The sequence below is a fragment of the Sus scrofa genome, chromosome 11 (genome assembly GCF_000003025.6).
Source record: "Sus scrofa isolate TJ Tabasco breed Duroc chromosome 11, Sscrofa11.1, whole genome shotgun sequence".
Classification (NCBI taxonomy): domain Eukaryota; kingdom Metazoa; phylum Chordata; class Mammalia; order Artiodactyla; family Suidae; genus Sus; species Sus scrofa.
The window spans coordinates 68,830,473-68,847,235 of record NC_010453.5 but is presented as its reverse complement, the minus strand read 5'-3'; the positions used below and the strand labels follow the sequence as shown (position 1 = coordinate 68,847,235).

Genomic DNA, 16,763 nt, shown 5'->3' with positions numbered 1-16,763 from the left:
CCCCTGAGGGGAAGGGGCCTCGGGTAGCTCTCCGACCTTCAGATCAGGAAAGCCAGCCAGCCAGCTCCAGGCCGTAAGCGCGTCCTCTTCTTGTCTTGCTTCTCGCCGCCAATGAGAAGCAAAGCCCCAAGGCCCTGAGTAAATACCCAAATCGCAGGTCCCCACCTCCCAGCTTCCTCCTTAGGTTTGGGAGGTGTCTCAAAGCCAATCATTTCCACCAAGGGGATAAAAAGTTTAAAATATTTAGAATAGAGCATCTCATTCTTGCACAAGTTATAAGGAATATTTGGTCTGCTTCCTGCGTCCCCTCCCCCGGGGTTGGGGGGCGTTGGAAAACGCTACACGTTTTCCTTCCAGCTTATAATGCGCTCAATGAAATCTCCTAAGGATCGGTAACATATGCCAATTATTTTAATAATTTTCCTTAATATTATTAGGGGTTATAAATTTGATTTTAATAGGGGGTTGATTGCTTCAGGAGCTGGCTCTTAGGCAGTTGGCTGCGCCGCTGGGGAGGGCTAGCCCGGCGGCGACTCTCACCCTCTGGGACACACACACACACACACACACACACACACACACACACCGCCCCGGGGCTGGAGTCCTTCCCTCCCATTGAATAGGTAGCGTGGCCTCCTCGAGGTCACGGTTGCCCTTCTCCACCAGCGGCCCTCTGCCTGGCCTGCCTTGGCCCTGCGGCTCAGACCTGGGCGAAGGGGAAGGAGAGAATCGGCAGCCGCCGCGGCCACGCGCGCCAAGGGCTTCCTCCGCGGTTAGAGCCCTGCCCGCCTGCTAGGCGAGCCTGCGGGGTTGCGCCGCCGCTGTCCAGATCTTTTCACCACTGGAGGGTGACTCTGGGGCTGCCAGGGCCAGGGACACTCAGGAAGATGCAGATGTCTTGATGGCTCAGAGATTTAGAAAGAAACCCGCACTCCTACCCTTTGATTATCAAAACGATTTTTTGCCTTCTTCCTTTGAGCCTCGTGTTTGAAAACACTGCTCAACTTGCAGAGGATGGTAGCGAGGCTGCAAGTCGTAGAGAAAACCGGCGGTGGATCCTTCGCCCCTTCCACCGGGCTATTTTCGCCTGTGTATCTGACTCTATTTGATTTCACTGAATCCTCAAAGAGGTTCTCTTTCCTTTGCGGCTGACGGGGCTGACGGTTCGTTGCTTTCCTAAATCAGAATGTAACCTATTTGTCACCTTCTCCTCTCACTGTCCTGTTTATTGGTGAGCAGCAGCTGGGTGGATAAGCAGGATTCCTGGAGCAAGCTCTCTGTTTAAAATGTCAAGAAGAAACTTTTAGTAGAAGGGGGCCCTTAAACTGTAATCATTGAGCCAAGTTCAAAAACAAAGTACTCAGCTCCGTTTTAAATGTGCAATTAAAAATTACTGTACCTCAGCTTTTCAGAGGGAGGGAGAGGAAAGGGAGCCGAAGAGAGGGAAAACAAAGAATAAGGAAATGTTTAGTGCTCTTAAACCCAGTCCAAAATAGCTGAAAGAAAGGCATCCCCTCAGATAATGGAGCCATTAGAAACTCTGAAGGTTCCTGCCACCATTCCTCACAGGGGCTTTCCAAAGATTTAATTTACCCACAGCTCTGAGACAAAGGACATAGAAAATAATTTTGAGACTTTCTGCCAAAGGGGCAGTTTGGCCCAGTTTCTAGGCGTACACCTTCCTCCTCAGAATGCGAGGTGGTGCCTCCCCCTCATTCAGGCCTGATCCAGACCCATGTCAGCCCTCAGCTGCCTCCTTCCCATTTTCTTGAATAACTTTGCTAGAAAAAATAGTATGTTCATGCAGTTTCAACACATTTTATTATATTTCTGTATGCATTACTCTCAAAACATATCACAAGAAATGATCAAACCACTTAAAACCTTCAAATAAAAAATCTGAAACAGTTTATGCCCACAATTGTACATATTTATAGTTAAGAAACATTCTTTATAAATATTGTTTCCTCTGTAGCAAGTTAATACCATAATTTAATTACAAATGGATAAATATGGTAACGGGTATTTACAGAAGGAAGGGTGTTATTACGGAAAAAGCTAACGGCACGACGTTTATTTTCCCCCACAATCTTTCATACAGGAACTAACAAATTGAACTTGCAAAAGCACTAAAACATCACATGTAAACCCAGCTAACAGAAAAATACATTCACAAGCGTTGGTGGTGGTGGTGTGTAATGTGTGTGCTGTGGATCGGTGTGTTGAAGAAACAGAAGGGAGACTTTGGCACGGCTTGTTTTTTCCAGTCTATAGTTGCATGAAGTTTACAATCAAGTTGCCTTGTAAAAAGGAACACAATATTCAATACCACAATACAAAATAAACCATTTTCTTCCACATTACTTAAAAAGAAACTGGGGAAACTAAAAAGAGAAAAGAAAAAGCCATCACTTGGGGAAGGGAAGAAAGGCAGGAGGAACGCAATCCGGAGAATTACAAATGGACAAACTTCTATACACCAAGAAGCCATTAAAACCACCTCGGAGAAGGAAGGAGGAGTCCGCTATGTACACAGTTGGTCAGAGGGCTGGGAAAGGGGTGGGAAGGAAAGCGGGCCTAGGGGAAGAGGCATGGGGGGGTTGGTTCAATATTTTTATGGGTTTTTATTTTCTTATTTTTTTCTTATTTTATATTTTTAGCTTCAGAGACTCTGGAAGGGATACTTTTGCTTTTCATGCCTAGATTATTAAAAAAAAAACTTTTAAAAATCCTTCTGCTGGTAAAATCATTTTCGTCATCATAAAAATCAGATTCATAATTTTAACAACACGATCCCGCCACCGGGAAGGCTGCTGCGCCAGGGCGGGGACCGGGAGAGGGAGAGAGGCCCCGGCCCCTCACACGTACCATTCATTGAAGTTGGAGGAGAGGCTGCTGTGGCCCCCGGCCGTCCCGCTGCCCCCGCCAGAGCCGCCGCCGCCCCCGCCGCCCGCCCCGCCGCCGCCCCCGCCGCCGCTGCCTCCACCGGAGCCGCCGCCCGCGCCGCCGCCACTCGAGCCTCCGCCCCGATGCACCGCGGACACCGCCGCCGCTGCCGCCGCTGCTGCCGCCGCCGCCGCCGCCGCCGCTGCCGCCGGGGAAAGGTTGGAGCTGCTCTGGGGCTCGGCGCTGGGGGACACCAGCCCCGGGGGCGTGGACGACTCGTAGCCGGAGCTGGCGGCCGGGGAGGACTCGGAGCCCTGCGGGGAGGACTCATGGACCTGCAAGACAAAAGCCGGGAGGGGAGACCAAAGGGGACTGGGTGTGAGTGCAGCTGCTGTGGGGCCGGGTCCCCGGGAGGAGCACCCCCAGAAGTGGCCCGGGGAACCCTCGCCTTCCCAGGCCGGTGAGGAGCCCGCCGCGGGCCGCCGCCTCGCCTTCCTCCTGGCCTCCCCGGTGGTACCTTCATGTGTTTCCGCAGCGAGCTGGGGTGCGTGTAGGACTTGTCGCACATCTTGCACAGATAGGGCTTATCGGAGGTGTGGACGTGCATATGCTTCTTCCTGTCGCTGCTGTTGGCGAAGCGCCGGTCGCAGCCCTCGAACTCACACTGGAACGGCTTCTCCCCTGCGGACACAAACGCGGGCGCTTGCAGCCGAGGTCCGGGGCCCCTCGGAAGCTCTACCCACCCTGGAGGGCAGGCCTCAGGGAGAGGAAAGAGGGGCGAGAAGGGCTTGGCTCCCTTCCACAAGGCGGATGCTCTCAGTGGCAGAACCAAGTCGGAATGAACCGCCTTCCCACCTGACAGTCCTGCTCATTTATTGCACATTTTACTTTTCCTACAGACTCAAGCGCATTTTCTCAAATTTGTGATGAAATCTGGGGTAGCACCCGGCTCTGCCTGCCTTTCTATGGGGCTTCTTGGATTCGCAGCTTCTAACAAGTTGGTCTCGCCATGGAGAAGCTGTTATTATGACAAAATATTTGGGGCATTATCAAAATCACACAGGCGGCTGGGCTGCTGTCGGCTTCTCTCTGGGGCCAGTAGGCAATTACATTTGGAGTTGCTGTGTGTTGTTTGGGGATTGTGCTGTGGATGGCGACTGAGCCAGTTTTTTTTTTTTTTTAATCCAAAATTCTGCAAATTGAATTAACCATAACTCTAGACTCACGTCCAGTCTTTTAAAGATAAGTTGGGGAGGAGATAAATATTAGCGATAAGGCAGCGTCGAGCGTTTTGCAGGGAGGCGCAGGCTGGGCTGTGGGGGTTGGGGGCATCAGTGAAGGCTTTCAAAATCTCCCTGTTTAATTTTCTGGCGGTCCCTGCATCCTGTTGCCAGAATTCCAAATGCTTGGAGTCATTTAGAGGTGTGAGAACTCAAACATTGTTCCACTTGGAAAGGGGACCACTTAACGTTAAATTCCATTAGCACCTAAATTGTTTTTTAAAGACATCCGCTCAGACATAGGACTCAAAAGGGAGCATTTCATGCAAATAAATTTCTCAAATTTTAAACCTTGTTAAAATCTTGTCTCGCACCTCGGCTCCCTCCCTTCCCGGAAGAGAACAATAGGCCGCTGGCGCATCCCCACTTCGGAGTAAATATTGACGGGGGAAGTTGCTAAAACATTTGGCTTTCTTTTAGGAAATCGTCTGGCACGATTTTGGCTGGGACCTGGTCATAGATGAATAATCTATGAGGCGAGAGGCGCGTTCGTTCTCGGCGCTCTCTTCTCACGCGATTGCCCCGCGGGGCCGCGCTGCCCCCGGCTCTCGCTGACCCGGTTGTCGGTCCAAGTTTGGAATCGCACACCCTCTGGTGCCCATTAGAGAATTTCACAAACTGCAGGCGAACCCACCGTAAGGCTCCGCGAACCACCTCGAGATGGGCTTTAAATACGAGAAACGCTTTACAGCTTCTGCTCACGTAAGATTCCCTTAGTGGGAAGCTCTCCGGGTAGACATTTAGACCCCCAGTAAAAGAAGCCACTCAAACGCAGACACACACCCTGAGCAGAAAAGCACATTCAGACAAGCTGGCAAAATCCTCTCTAGGCTCGTTTCCCGGGCACCCAGTTGAAGAGCGGTTTTATTTTGTGCGTTCTATTTAGGACGGAAATTATTAACCAAGGCTGAGCAAACGAAGCAATTGCATCACCCAAAGCATACATTTGATGTTATAATGATCATTTAAAACTCAATTTCCGCACATGGAAAAACCCAGCCCAATAATACTCTTTCATTCGCCAACAAAAACAAGCCGCTGGCTCTCTTGCACACACAAAAACATTTCTCATCCCAGGGCAGGGGCTGGCGGTCGGCGCGTTTCTCCCAGACAACCAACCACCGCCTCTCTCCCCTCTGCGCCCGACCCTGTCCCGACCCGCGGTTACCTGTGTGGGTCCTTTTGTGGATCTTGAGGTTCTCGGAGCGCGCGAAGACCTTGCCGCAGCCCGGGAAGGGGCAGGGGAAGGGTTTCTCGCCTGTGTGCACACGGATGTGGTTGACCAGTTTGTATTTGGCCTTGAAGGGCTTGCCCTCGCGGGGACACTCCTCCCAGAAGCAGACGTGGTTGCTCTGCTCCGGGCCGCCAACGTGCTCCACGGAGACGTGGGTCACCAGCTCGTGCATGGTGCTGAAAGTTTTGTTGCAGCTCTTCTTGGGGTTGCTCAGCTGCTCGGGATCGATCCACTTGCAGATGAGCTCCTGCTTGATGCACTGCTGCCGCATGTAGCGGAAAAAGGCACCGGGGTGGTGATGGTGGTGGTGGTGGTGGGCCGCGGCCGCTGCCATGTTCATACCCATGTTCATATTCATGGGGCCGTATTGGTTGTGGAGCTGCGCCGCCGAGTAGGGGTCGGTCCGCGGGCTGGCCACCTGGCGGTACTGCTCCGAGCGCCCGAACACCTCGCCCGGCAGCCCAAGGCGCATCTGCCCGTTGAGCACATTCTGCGAGCTGTGCGGCCCGTGCTGCTCCGGGAGGCCGGGGAAGAGGAGATGGCCCTGCGCATCCGAGTGCGCATGGTGCAGGCCGCCCGCTCCCGGCCCGAAGAGCCCATGCTGCCCGCCGCCCGGCGCCGAATCGCCGAAGCCGCGGCTGCGGAACAGGAAGTCCCGGGTAGAGTTGAAGGGCGGCCCAGAGTAGGAGCCGACATGCGCGGCATGGGGCCCGAGAGCGGCAGCGGCAGCGGCGGCCGCGGCGGACCCAGGATAGGCTCCGGGGCCCTGAGACGTGAACGCCGAGCTCTGGCCCGGGGACAGCTCGTGCGCGCCCGGGTTGAGCTTGAAGGCGCCCATGTGCGCGGCCGCAGAGTCCACGAAGCCGTTCTGCGCCGCCGCCAGGCTCAGTTCGCGGTCCTGCATCTCGGCGGCCGCCGCTGCCGCCGCCGCGGCCGAGTGGTGATGGTGGCGCGCGAAGCTGCTCACCCCGATGGCCGGGAACTGCGGCCCCGCGTCCAGGAGCATGGCCAGCGCGCCCACCCGCCCCGCCGGCCCCGGCGAGCCCCGCGCCTCCTCGGCTCCCACTCCTGCCCCGCGCGCGGTGCGTTCAGCCACCGCCTGGCTCCGAGTGCAGGCGGCGGCGGTGGTGGCGGCTTCAGCCCCGGGAGCTGCGCTCCTGCGCCCGCCGCCTCCGCCACCGCCTGGATCTGCCTAGGGCGGCCGGGCGCGGAGCAAAGGCGCGGAGAGGAAGAGGAGGCGGCGGCGGAGGAGGCGCGGGAGGAGGAGGAGGAGGTGGAGGAGAAGAGTCCAAAGCCAGGCGGAGAACCAAAGTGTATTAAAGGAGCTGCGGCGGGGGCGGGCGGGCGGGCAGGGCAGGGGAGGGCGGGCGGGAGGAGGGAGCGGGAGGGAGGTGTGGGGAACAGAGCGGAGAGGGGGGTCGACGGGGGGCGAGCGCTGCGCCGCGGCCCCCACCCCTGCGCGCACTCGCGCGCGCACGCACACACTCACTCACTCGCACGCCCTGCGGACCCGGGGCCCGGCAGCGCCAAGCGGCGCCTGCAGAATGAAATCACAGCCTCGGCGGAGCCGAAGTGCCCGAGCGCGGCGGTCGTGCGCGGGCCAGGCAGGCGGACGAGAAGAGGACCGAGGAGAGATCCGCGCTTCGTGCTCCGGCCCAGCGCGGCTGCGGCTCCACCTGACCGCGGCGGGGTGCTGGGGCCGAGGACAGAGGCCGGGCGCCCTCTCCTCGGCGCACTGTCGGCCGCTCCCTCCCCCGGCCCTACTCGCACCGCCCTGTGCGCGGCGGGTATTGTTCGGCTCCTCAGCCGCGGTATTTAGCCCTCCTCGTCCTCCGCGCTTGGCATTGGCTGCGCCTCGTGTAGTAAACTTGCGGCGGGCACGAATTCCCCCAGATGAAGGAAGCTGCCGCTCCGCTCCCTCTTTCTTTAAGTTGTGCGGGAGGAGGAGGCGGGGGAGGAGGGGGGAAGGGGGTGTGGGAGGGGAGAAGGCAGGCAAAGGGAGGGGAGGGGGGGAAGCTGGGCTGAAAAACAATAACAACAATAAAAAAAGTGTTCTTTAGCTCGCTCCCTCCCTCTGGCCTGTCGGCCCCTGGCGCTGGGCCGGGAGTGGGCGGCCGCACCGGCGAGGACCGAGCAGAGTCCGCGGCCCGAGCAAGTGCGAAGAGGCCGAAGTAGGTTCCTCACTTCGGCTGCGGTGGGCTCGGTTCGCCACCGCCTCCACTCTGTTTATTTCAGTGGGCGCCGCCGACGCCGCAGCCTTTTATTTTTTATTTTTTGTCTCTTCCTTTTCCTCTCCCCTCCCCCCTCGCCCCCGCGCCTCCCGCCCGGTCCTCCTTCCCTCCCGCTCCAGGCCAGGCCTCCCGGTCTCACCGCCCCTTTAACGACGGCGCCCGCCTCGCCCGCCCTCCCGGCGCCGCCATTGGCCGCTGCGGCCCTGTCAATCCAGCGCCCCCGCCCCAAGGCCGGCCCGCCCCTCCTCCCTAGCGCCCCCGAAACTCCCCGCCGCCCCAGCCGCCGCTGATCGCGGCAGCCCGCCGGGCCTGCCAGCCTCCCGCTCCTGCCCGCGCGCCTGGCGCTGCGGATCTTCGTCCGGCGGGCCGCGGCGCTCCTCGGAGTCGGCCGGCCGGCCTAGCTCCGGCCCTGGCCGCGGGGTCACAGCGCCCTTGGCGGGGCCTGGAGGGGCCAGCACCCTATGCTCGAGCCCTTCTACAGAGGCCACCGACTCCGCAGGGACCCGAGACGCTCCCGGCGGGCACCGAAAGTGGTCACCGCTAGTCGCTCGAGAACATGGCCACATTCCGAGCCGCGGGGCCGGAGGTTCTGCGCACCGGGACGCTACAGGCCCAGGGTCCTGCTTGGTGGGCTCCCGGGGGAGCGGACCGGGATGGGGGGGCAGTGTCCTGACGGGTTGGCAAGCTCGTTGTCCACGCGCACCCTACTCCCAAAACACACTTTGTCAACTTGTTCTGGGGTATCGAAAATACAGGTGCAGGATGGGGCGACTAGAGAAATCCAGGCGCACCCCTTCCTCCCACCCTCTGGACCCTCACCCAGACGCCGCCCCCTCCCTGGCGGTGGCCTCCACCCGCAGCTCGGCGTGCTCCGCTCCCCCCGCGGCTCGCGTCCTGCTCTGATTACAGCCGTAAACACTGGGCAGCGGCCCCCGCGAAGGAGGGGGTTGTTTGGAAGTCGTTTAAAGACAGTGTCACCCTCGGGGTAGATGCCCAGAAGCTCGGGCCTCTGCCTCGGTGGCGTGGAAGGTGTGGGGACGCCCGAGGCGCGCGGCCAAGCCAGGCTCAGGCTGGAGTTTGGCCGAGGGTCAGGCCCACAGCCTCTGGAGAAGAAATCTCCAGACCGGTAGAGCTTAAACCTTCTAGAAGGTATTTATCACTCCTGCTACAGGAGCGGTGGCGGGTCCTCGAAGCGGCTCACTGTGCCACGCGGGGCCTGCCTCTGGGCCCTGGGGCTGGCGGCCGCCCCCCAGTTCCCCTGTTGGGCGCTATGGACACTTCCTGTCTTACCGCCGCCGAAAGCTTGCGCTCCGGCTCCCGAGGTAACCGGAGAGGGAACGGCGGGCCCTGAGGCGGTGGAGGTGTGAATGGAAGGCCTGAGGCCAGCTCCTGTCTTCGCCTAGCTGACCTGGGGAACTGCTTTGTATATGTGTGTGTATATATACATATAAACCTTTGGGATTTGAAATAAAATTCAAGGAAGAGAAAATAATCAATATGCATTTCAAATTTTCATGTTGAAATGAAATCAACAAAAACGCGGGAAGACGACTCTAGCTAGCGATCGCTGGCTGAACCAGGCTCTCCCGAGCCGGCACCGGCAGCCTCTCCCGGCTTGAGCGGGTCTCTGAAGGTCGGAGCTGGCCGCAGCCCCTCGCATCGGGGGCCCTGTGCCCTCCCGCTGTCCCTCCCTTCCTTGCCCGGAGCGGGGGGAGGGGGGGCAAGAAGGTGGAACACTGGAAGCTGGGGATTCTCGCTTTCTCTAGGAGAGGAGGAAATTCTTCTCTTTTCCACACACTTCTTTCTATATCAGGTGAGAGGCAAATGTCAAACTGCCCCCCTAAACAGAGGGGAGAGAGAGAGAAAGACTGGAGAGAGAGAGAGAGGGAGAGAGAAAGACTCAAGGCAGAAAGGCTGCCCTGCTACAGTGAATCTGTTTCAAAAACAACAACAACAAACCCTGCTCACTGCGGTCTTTCACACTTTCTTTATTCATCAATTTATCTGGGGGGGTAATTAGAAATGCTTACTCCCAAAGGAAACTGCTTTCCCAAAGGAAAATATTTTTCTTAGAGACTGGTCTTGAGAATAACAATCCAGCACGTCCCCAAATCTCACTTCCCTTCCTTCTCTCAAGCCATCGGACTTGAAGTTTTCCTCCCTTTCCACTTTCTAGCTCCCTCTGCACCCCTGAGCCCCGCTCCTCTTCGCCCCATTCTCTCTCTTTGATTTCTCTTTGCAGCCCAGGCGTTTCAAGGCAGTGCCACTGGGTGCTCTCTGGCGCTGGGTTCTCAGGCCGCCCAGCCCTCTGGAGGGGCCGACACCTAATTCCCGCTGGAGCCCCCGTGAGCTGGGCCCTCCTGGCTATTCTTTCCCGGCCATTTCTCCTCTCTCTGCAGGACACAGAGGAGCTGAGCCAAGTTCAAAGTCACGTCGCCGTCCCCTCCGAGAAGTGCTTTATTTCTCTACAAACTGCAAAACCCCTTTGCCTCAAGACATAGTTGTTTGTGTGTGTGTTTTCTAAAGGAAGGAAAGAGGACAGAGAAAGAGAAAGCAAGAGCAAGAAAGCAAGAGGAAAAAAAGCAAACAAAAACCTGCAAAGGCTTCCAGAGTCATTGCCTCTAAAATACATTTAAGTTAAAAATAAATAAATAAAATTTAAAAAGTGACCAAGCTTTGTTCCGCATCCTGTGATTGAATTCAGTTTTTCAACAGGTTTCGAGAAGGACCCGCCATGGCAGTGTCAGACCCTCAGTTCCCACAAGTGTCTCCATCAGGCAAACAGTTTCCCCTTTTTGTAAGTTTTCCCCAAATTGTTCTTTGGAGATCTCATGGAGCCTGTGCTGGGCTAGGCCATGGATTCTCCAGGCTTTGCTGTACATGGATGGCTCTGCCAGGTGGGCCCGTGGGTGCCAGGGCTTGAGTCCTTTCTCACAAGTGGAGAGAATGGCAATTCCATAGAGAATACACGATGTCTTCCAAAAAACCCCAGAAAATCCTATCAAACACCAGGGCACTCTTTCACTGAACACCTCATTGTGGTTTGTGGGCCTCTGTGAATGGTTGACTGGCTTCTTTTGTAGTATGATGAGTATTTTGAGAACATATACATAAAAACAATGCAAATGCAACACATCATATACACACAGGCACACACAGGCACAGGTGTATCTTGTTGGAGAAGCCAAAAACAAACAAGCAAACAAAAGCAATTTTTAAATTGGAAAGCAGAAAACACTCAGTAACCATACCATTCAAACTTCATTTTCCTCCTAAGAAAAGGGATGAAAATGGGCGAAGAGATGGGAGAAGAAGTGTGGCATCAGCTGTTTATATACATTGGACTGAAAAAAGAGGGTTTCACAGGACTTCAGCACTATCCTCCATATCACAGAGTCATAAATTCAACAAGATCATCAACAGGATGTTAAGTTGCAGGTCACCTTTGATTCAGCCCTCTCAGCCACTCCTGGGCTGGGTGACCCCTGACCCATGAAGGACCACATGTGTGGTGGGGGAGCCCCCCCCAAAAAACCCCACCTAGAACAAAAGTTCTTTGTCAGAGGTTTAGAGAAGTGTAATGTAAAAAAAAAAAAAAAAAAAAAAAAAAAAAAGGGAAATCTGTAATGTAAAAGAAGGGGAAATCGTGAAAATCTCAGCCAATGTTGTAACTTTTAAATACCATTTTTAAGAAGGAAGCGATTTAGTGGTGGTGAGGAGTACCTTAGGATAAAGCCCTCTCTAGTCTGCTAAAAGAACTTCTCCTTACAGTTAAAATTTACTGTCTGTAACTGGGCTTATAAAAAGTCTGTCTATAAAATATAAGTTCACCAGAAGTTTAGTGATAGGGAGGCAGGGTTGGTGCATACGTCATTAGGGACTCAGAAATAAGTAGGAGCCGATATTCTAGGTAAGAGTGGTTGTGCTTTTGCAAAAGGAAGAGGACTAATTGTCCTTACTTTGTCTCCCTTCCTGATGGGGGAATTTCCACTGCTATAAAACAAAGCAAAACCAAAAGCAACCCCCCAAAACAGGAGGCATTAGCTTACATCAATGTGTTTAATTATTTCGAGGGCTGTTATCCTTTGGGCTCCCAGGCGAACTACATCCAGGGAGGTTGAATACCAGTGACAGGCGAGCAGCTTTCCAATAAACTGCAGTATTATTGCAATAGACTTTGTAATACAATTTATGCTGTCATTCATAAATAACAATGCCATATGTCAACCATATTGCTTACACAAGTAAATCCATCAACGTGTCACTATTTGATTTATCTCAACAGCTTCTTCAAATATTGAAGTTTAGATATTGGAAGGGGTATGGAATGGAGGAAAACTACCTACAAAATTTGAAATTAAAAATAAAAGCACATCTGCTCCTGCTTTATCTCCCATCCAAAAACGTTCTTAAAAAAAAAAAAATGGAGAGGAGAAACACATTTTGGAGTCAATATAAAGAAGTTGGGTGGTTATATGAACTGTGAACACATGAGGGGGGTTGTGTTCCTGTTTTGACCTCCACGCATATTTTAAAACACAACAATTAGGCATTTCCCAAGAAGTTACCAAATCTAATGGTCAAATGTGGGCCAAAGGCCATTCTCCAACAACCCCCATCTCTGAGGGTAAAAATGATTGATAACCAAATGAGAATATTTGATGACAGGTCAGTTTTACAACTTATTTTTTTCATAGGGGGGAAGTGAAGAGAGCCATAATTTTTCAAGGGCTTTCAAGCATTAAGGTCAGGTGGAGGAAATGGGATAAGTCCAATTCACGACTATCCAAAACAAACAAACCACAACATTTCAGTATTGGCCACATATCCCAAGCTGCTGTTGCTGCTTTTTTTTTTTTTTTTTTTTTTGGTTGTTGTTGTTTTGTTTTGTTTTGAATCCTCATTATGTCCGCGTGAATGAGCCAGAGATCAAAAACTTTATCAAGAAGCACATAGTCGGTTTACTAAGCCTCAGAAATACTCTTAGTATTCGTGGAGGCTGAGGATTCAGCTGGCGCTCAGAAGGGCCAGAAGCAGAGGCAAGACTCAGAGAAGCACTCAACAGAGAATTGTGCGGTTTTTCCGGACACCCAAGGCCTCAGGGCTGGGTCGCAGGTCCCACCGGGTTGGATCGCCCGTGATGAGGGCTGGACCGTGGGGAGCTGGTCCCGGCCGAGTGCAAGCGGTGCAGGCAGCCGGTACTTCACTGCCTCGTCCCCTAGCAACTTGATTTGGGAAAAAGCCCTTGAACCCCAAATCTTCATCACTTCCGGCCACGACAAAGCTCAACTGAAATGCAGTTTTCTGGGCCCCTTTGCTCACCTCGCCCTGGCTTCGGAGGCTTCTTCCCACCTCCCTTTTCCATTGTCTGATAAGAACCCTCCTCCTCCCAGTTGAGCACACACTGGAGCCTTGGGCTGGGCTACAAAAGGCCTTTGATCCCTCGGGGAACTCGGGGCACCCTCTCCGCCCTTGAACCTGCCTCTGGTGCAGCCCAGATGGCACAAGGCGCTCCAAATCCGCCGGGCACCCAGCCCTTCTGTAAGGGGGCCGCCCTTGCGGAAACTACGCGGGACAGGCGAGCCGGGAAGCAACTGCAAGGGCAATAAAAGGCAGCTCGCTGGGTCCCCAGCCTAGTCCACCTCTCCGTCTTTGGCGTACCCCCTCTCCCCGCCTGCAGAAACAATCAAACAAAAGCTCAAAAGCCAGGAAATGTCCAATTCACTTCCCTTAGAGTTTATTAGTTGCCCACACCCATCGCAAGACAGCTTAGCTGCGTTCGGTGAACGGAGGGCACCGGGGAGCCGCAGTCCCCCCTTGGCGCAGCGGGAAGCCCTAAGCGCCAGCCAGGGCCTCCCCAGAGACCTGGTTTTGCCGCCTCGAGGCTGCGGGGCGCGGCGTGGCGGCCGGGTTCCGGCCAGCTCCGCGCTTACCGTACCTCCCCAGCCTCTTCGCGCCTTTGTTTGGGGCCTGGAGCAGGTTGGGGTTCGGGGTGCAAAGAAGTCTGGAAATCGATGCTTCCCCAAGAGCACCTGTTGACCCCAGAAAGGGCAATTTCACGGACTGCCACATTGCTGCCCCGACACATGCACCTCTGCTACAGATGCGCCCACAAGGGCATAGGTTTTGAGGATCCTTCCAGGAACTAGCCTCACCGCGGAAATGTAGGACTAAATCCACAGGGGAACTGGCATAACGACCAGTAGAGCCCCTTGCTGTAAAACAAAACAAAATAAAACAAAACGAAACAGCAAAAACAAAAACACTACTATTTATGATTTTCTTCAATGCCTGGAAAGCAAAGGTGTTTACTTAGCAAGTGTGGCACTGCTACTGGGTCCCTGGAAACTCGGGATGTGAAGGGGTTTGGATTTGGCTCCCAAAACCCAGCGCACCTGGGGTCAGGCGGGTCATCACAATAACAAAAAAGCGCGTCTACAAAATAAAAAGCCTTTTATAAAGAAGGGCAATCCCGGAAATCCACTGCGAGCCTTCCTGATGACCATCCAGCTAGGCCTATTCTCAGGTTTAATTGGCAGGCGGTTTATTGGCGCCTTATTGGTGTTGATTGAAATTTTGCTCCCAGTTCTTTCTTTGAAGAATTAGCATCTCAAGTCGATCTACCTGAGTCAATTATCTTTTTAGGGTCTGGGGTTTGGTCATAAATTTGCAAATATTCATTAACCGCACTTGGTAAATATCCCTCTTCCTAATCGTTACTCAAATCTCTATCATTTCCTAAGAAAGTCTTTGCTGCTTTAAAGCTTCCATAAAAAGAAATTGATCAGGGAGCTATATTTGAATTAAGACATATTAAATCAATGACAGATACATATCACGCTGTGTTTAACAAGAGTTGTACAAGGAGGCGGGTTCCAGATTCCGCACGGCTCTGCTGCACCATTATTCACATTTTTACAGCCTTTACTTCATGCCTTCACCCATTAAACCATTAAACTTCAGCAATTCAATAAAACAAAGCAGTTATAATTTTGAGGAAAAGCTATGTTGAAGGAGGTGGAGGTAGCCATTTTATTGCACAATAAAAATGCTCAACAGTCTATATTAAAGGCTAGGTTGAGTTTATTTTTTTCTGTCTTTATTCTTTCTTTTTGTTCAGTTTTCTCTTGTAATGTGCAGGCTTGAATGCAAAGTTTCCCTTATGGAAGTATTGATGATTATTGCCAAGAAACTCAAATAAAGGAAGCTCATCTGAAGTGTTCTGAGAGGAAATGAAGACAGTGGTGATACTTTCAAAAATGATGCTTTCTCCACAAACCATTCATAGAGATGACACACTCTCCCTCCACCTTGCAGGTTGGCTTGAGACCTTTTAAGTCTTTGAAAATTGTGAAAGGATGCTTGCTCTCCAAGGACAGATGTGGATTTGTCACTATTTATTAAATTTTTTTCGTTGTTTGCCCTCATGCCTTTCTTATTTCCTCATATTTGAGCTTCACTGCAGCTTAAAGAAAAAGCCCATTTGAAATTTGATTGTAGTACTTTCTTTGTTTGCTTGTCAGTTTTCTAAGAGAAATGACATTCCCAAGGCTCACAGGGAAATTCCCTGTTAAACATGGGTCACATCGGTGGAAATCGGGCTATCAAATCAGCTCTTTTTGGAAAACATTTGTTACCACTTCTCAGGGCGAGCTTCCAGAAGATGGCTTTATGTACTTTTTTTTTTTTAAACTTGGACGGCAAAACGAATTAAGCTGCTAACGTGTTTTACTCTATCCCAGAAGAAAAATCCCCATGTTTAAGTCCCTTTTTTCAAATAATTTTATGTAGGGTACAAAATAAAAATTGAAACCCTTGATTTTAATTTTTGCATATCATGGAACATGGCAAAATTTTAAGATGTTTTCCTTTTAAATGCTGAAGTGACACTTTGGGGCAGTAAGATCCCTAAAGTTGCAGGAATGTCACATTTCTCCACCCCCACTCCACCCGTGACACAAGAACCTTTCTCTTTTTAAAAAAGACTTGATAGTATATTGCTTGAAAGGGAAGAGTCTCATTAAAAAACAAAAACAAAAACAAAACAAAACTAGCTTTTATCGTTTTCAAGTAAGACATAGCTCAGCTAGATGAGTTTATTAGGAAACAGTAATAGGATAAAAGATTATTCTACTAGCAAGTAAATCGCAAATATTGCTTGATTTTAAATACTTATTTTATTGGATCAATTCTAATCCGTGGTCCTTGCAAAGAAACTGAGGCACACGCGTGGAGGGCGTTCTCGACTGGAAGAACTTCTGCTTAAAGGGTATCATTTATTTAGCTGCTTTCCTCTGGAGAGATGCTGTTTGGCCTGCCCTGCCACCGTATCTCCGAGAGGCAAAAGTTAGAATCGCTGCCCGATGTTTTTTCCCCCGGTAGACCTAATTGGAAGTGGCAGATCTAGAACCGAGGAGCAGTGAGATTACACTTCGAGCTAACTCTTTTGAACCATGTTGAAAAGGATTCCATGAGCTAAAAAAGTGGAGGTAAAACAGTTGCTTTCGGGAAAGATTTATTTTGACTTCACTCGGTGGGTTTTGCAACCAATAGGATTTTAATATCCTTGCTCATTCCATCTACTGTCAGTGCGCCCTATACGAACGCTGAGCAGACGGAGTGTCCTTCCCAAATAAGTTTCCAGCACCACCTCTACAAGTACGAAGGCGCGCCTACATCTGTTCAACCTCTTCCCCGAGGGAGCAGCCCAGAGCTCATCCCAGGGAGGAGACAGAAAGCGGGAGGATGCTGGAAGGGACGCTGCACGCAGGGAGCGGAGGTTTTTGAAGTTCGGGGCTCACCCGCCCGGTCTTTGCCCCCCCGGGGGGGCCCAGCCCAGAGCCTCCGGCGCCCTTCTGCCGCGTGCCGGCGCACGCTCTCCTCTCCTCAAGGCGCGTCATGGGAGCGCTGCGCGCGCAGGCCGAGAGCAAAGTTTCTGCAAGTGCAACTTGGGCATCCCCGGGGAGGCGGGGACGCAGGGCTCCGGGGGAGGAGGGGGCGCAAAGCAAAGGCAGGAGGCGGCAGCGAGCACAGGGGCGGATCCCCGCTGGGCCGCGGGCCTGAAAGGGAGCCAATCGGGCAACTGCGGCGGCTGCCAATCACACGGCTCCCTCCAATCCCACCCTTGCCATT

At 52.8% G+C, this 16,763-nt stretch overlaps 1 protein-coding gene across 2 annotated transcripts; it reads right to left on the bottom strand.

Annotated features, from left to right (window-relative positions):
- ZIC2 (Zic family member 2) lies at positions 1,795-6,434 on the bottom strand. Of its 2 annotated transcripts, none has more exons than XM_003357883.4 (3): positions 5,335-6,434; positions 3,404-3,567; positions 1,795-3,221 (listed from the first exon to the last, which is right to left on the bottom strand). In XM_003357883.4, the coding sequence occupies exons 1-3, from the start codon at positions 6,404-6,406 to the stop codon at positions 2,859-2,861; spliced, it is 1,599 nt and encodes a 532-aa protein (XP_003357931.2). In that variant the 5' UTR covers positions 6,407-6,434; the 3' UTR covers positions 1,795-2,858. The 2 variants fall into 2 exon arrangements, with proteins under 2 accessions (XP_003357931.2, XP_020921524.1); XM_021065865.1 differs by having other exon boundaries at positions 3,085-3,258.

Bases quoted from the DNA above. Each gene is read 5' to 3' on its own strand.
- ZIC2 (XM_003357883.4), bottom strand. From the start codon at position 6,406: ATGCTCCTGGACGCGGGGCCGCAGTTCCCGGCCATCGGGGTGAGCAGC. The intron at 3,568-5,334 runs GTAACCGCGGGT...TTGTGTCCGCAG, and splicing joins CCACAAAAGGACCCACACAG to GGGAGAAGCCGTTCCAGTGT. The intron at 3,222-3,403 runs GTACCACCGGGG...TTTGTCTTGCAG, and splicing joins CGCTGCGGAAACACATGAAG to GTCCATGAGTCCTCCCCGCA.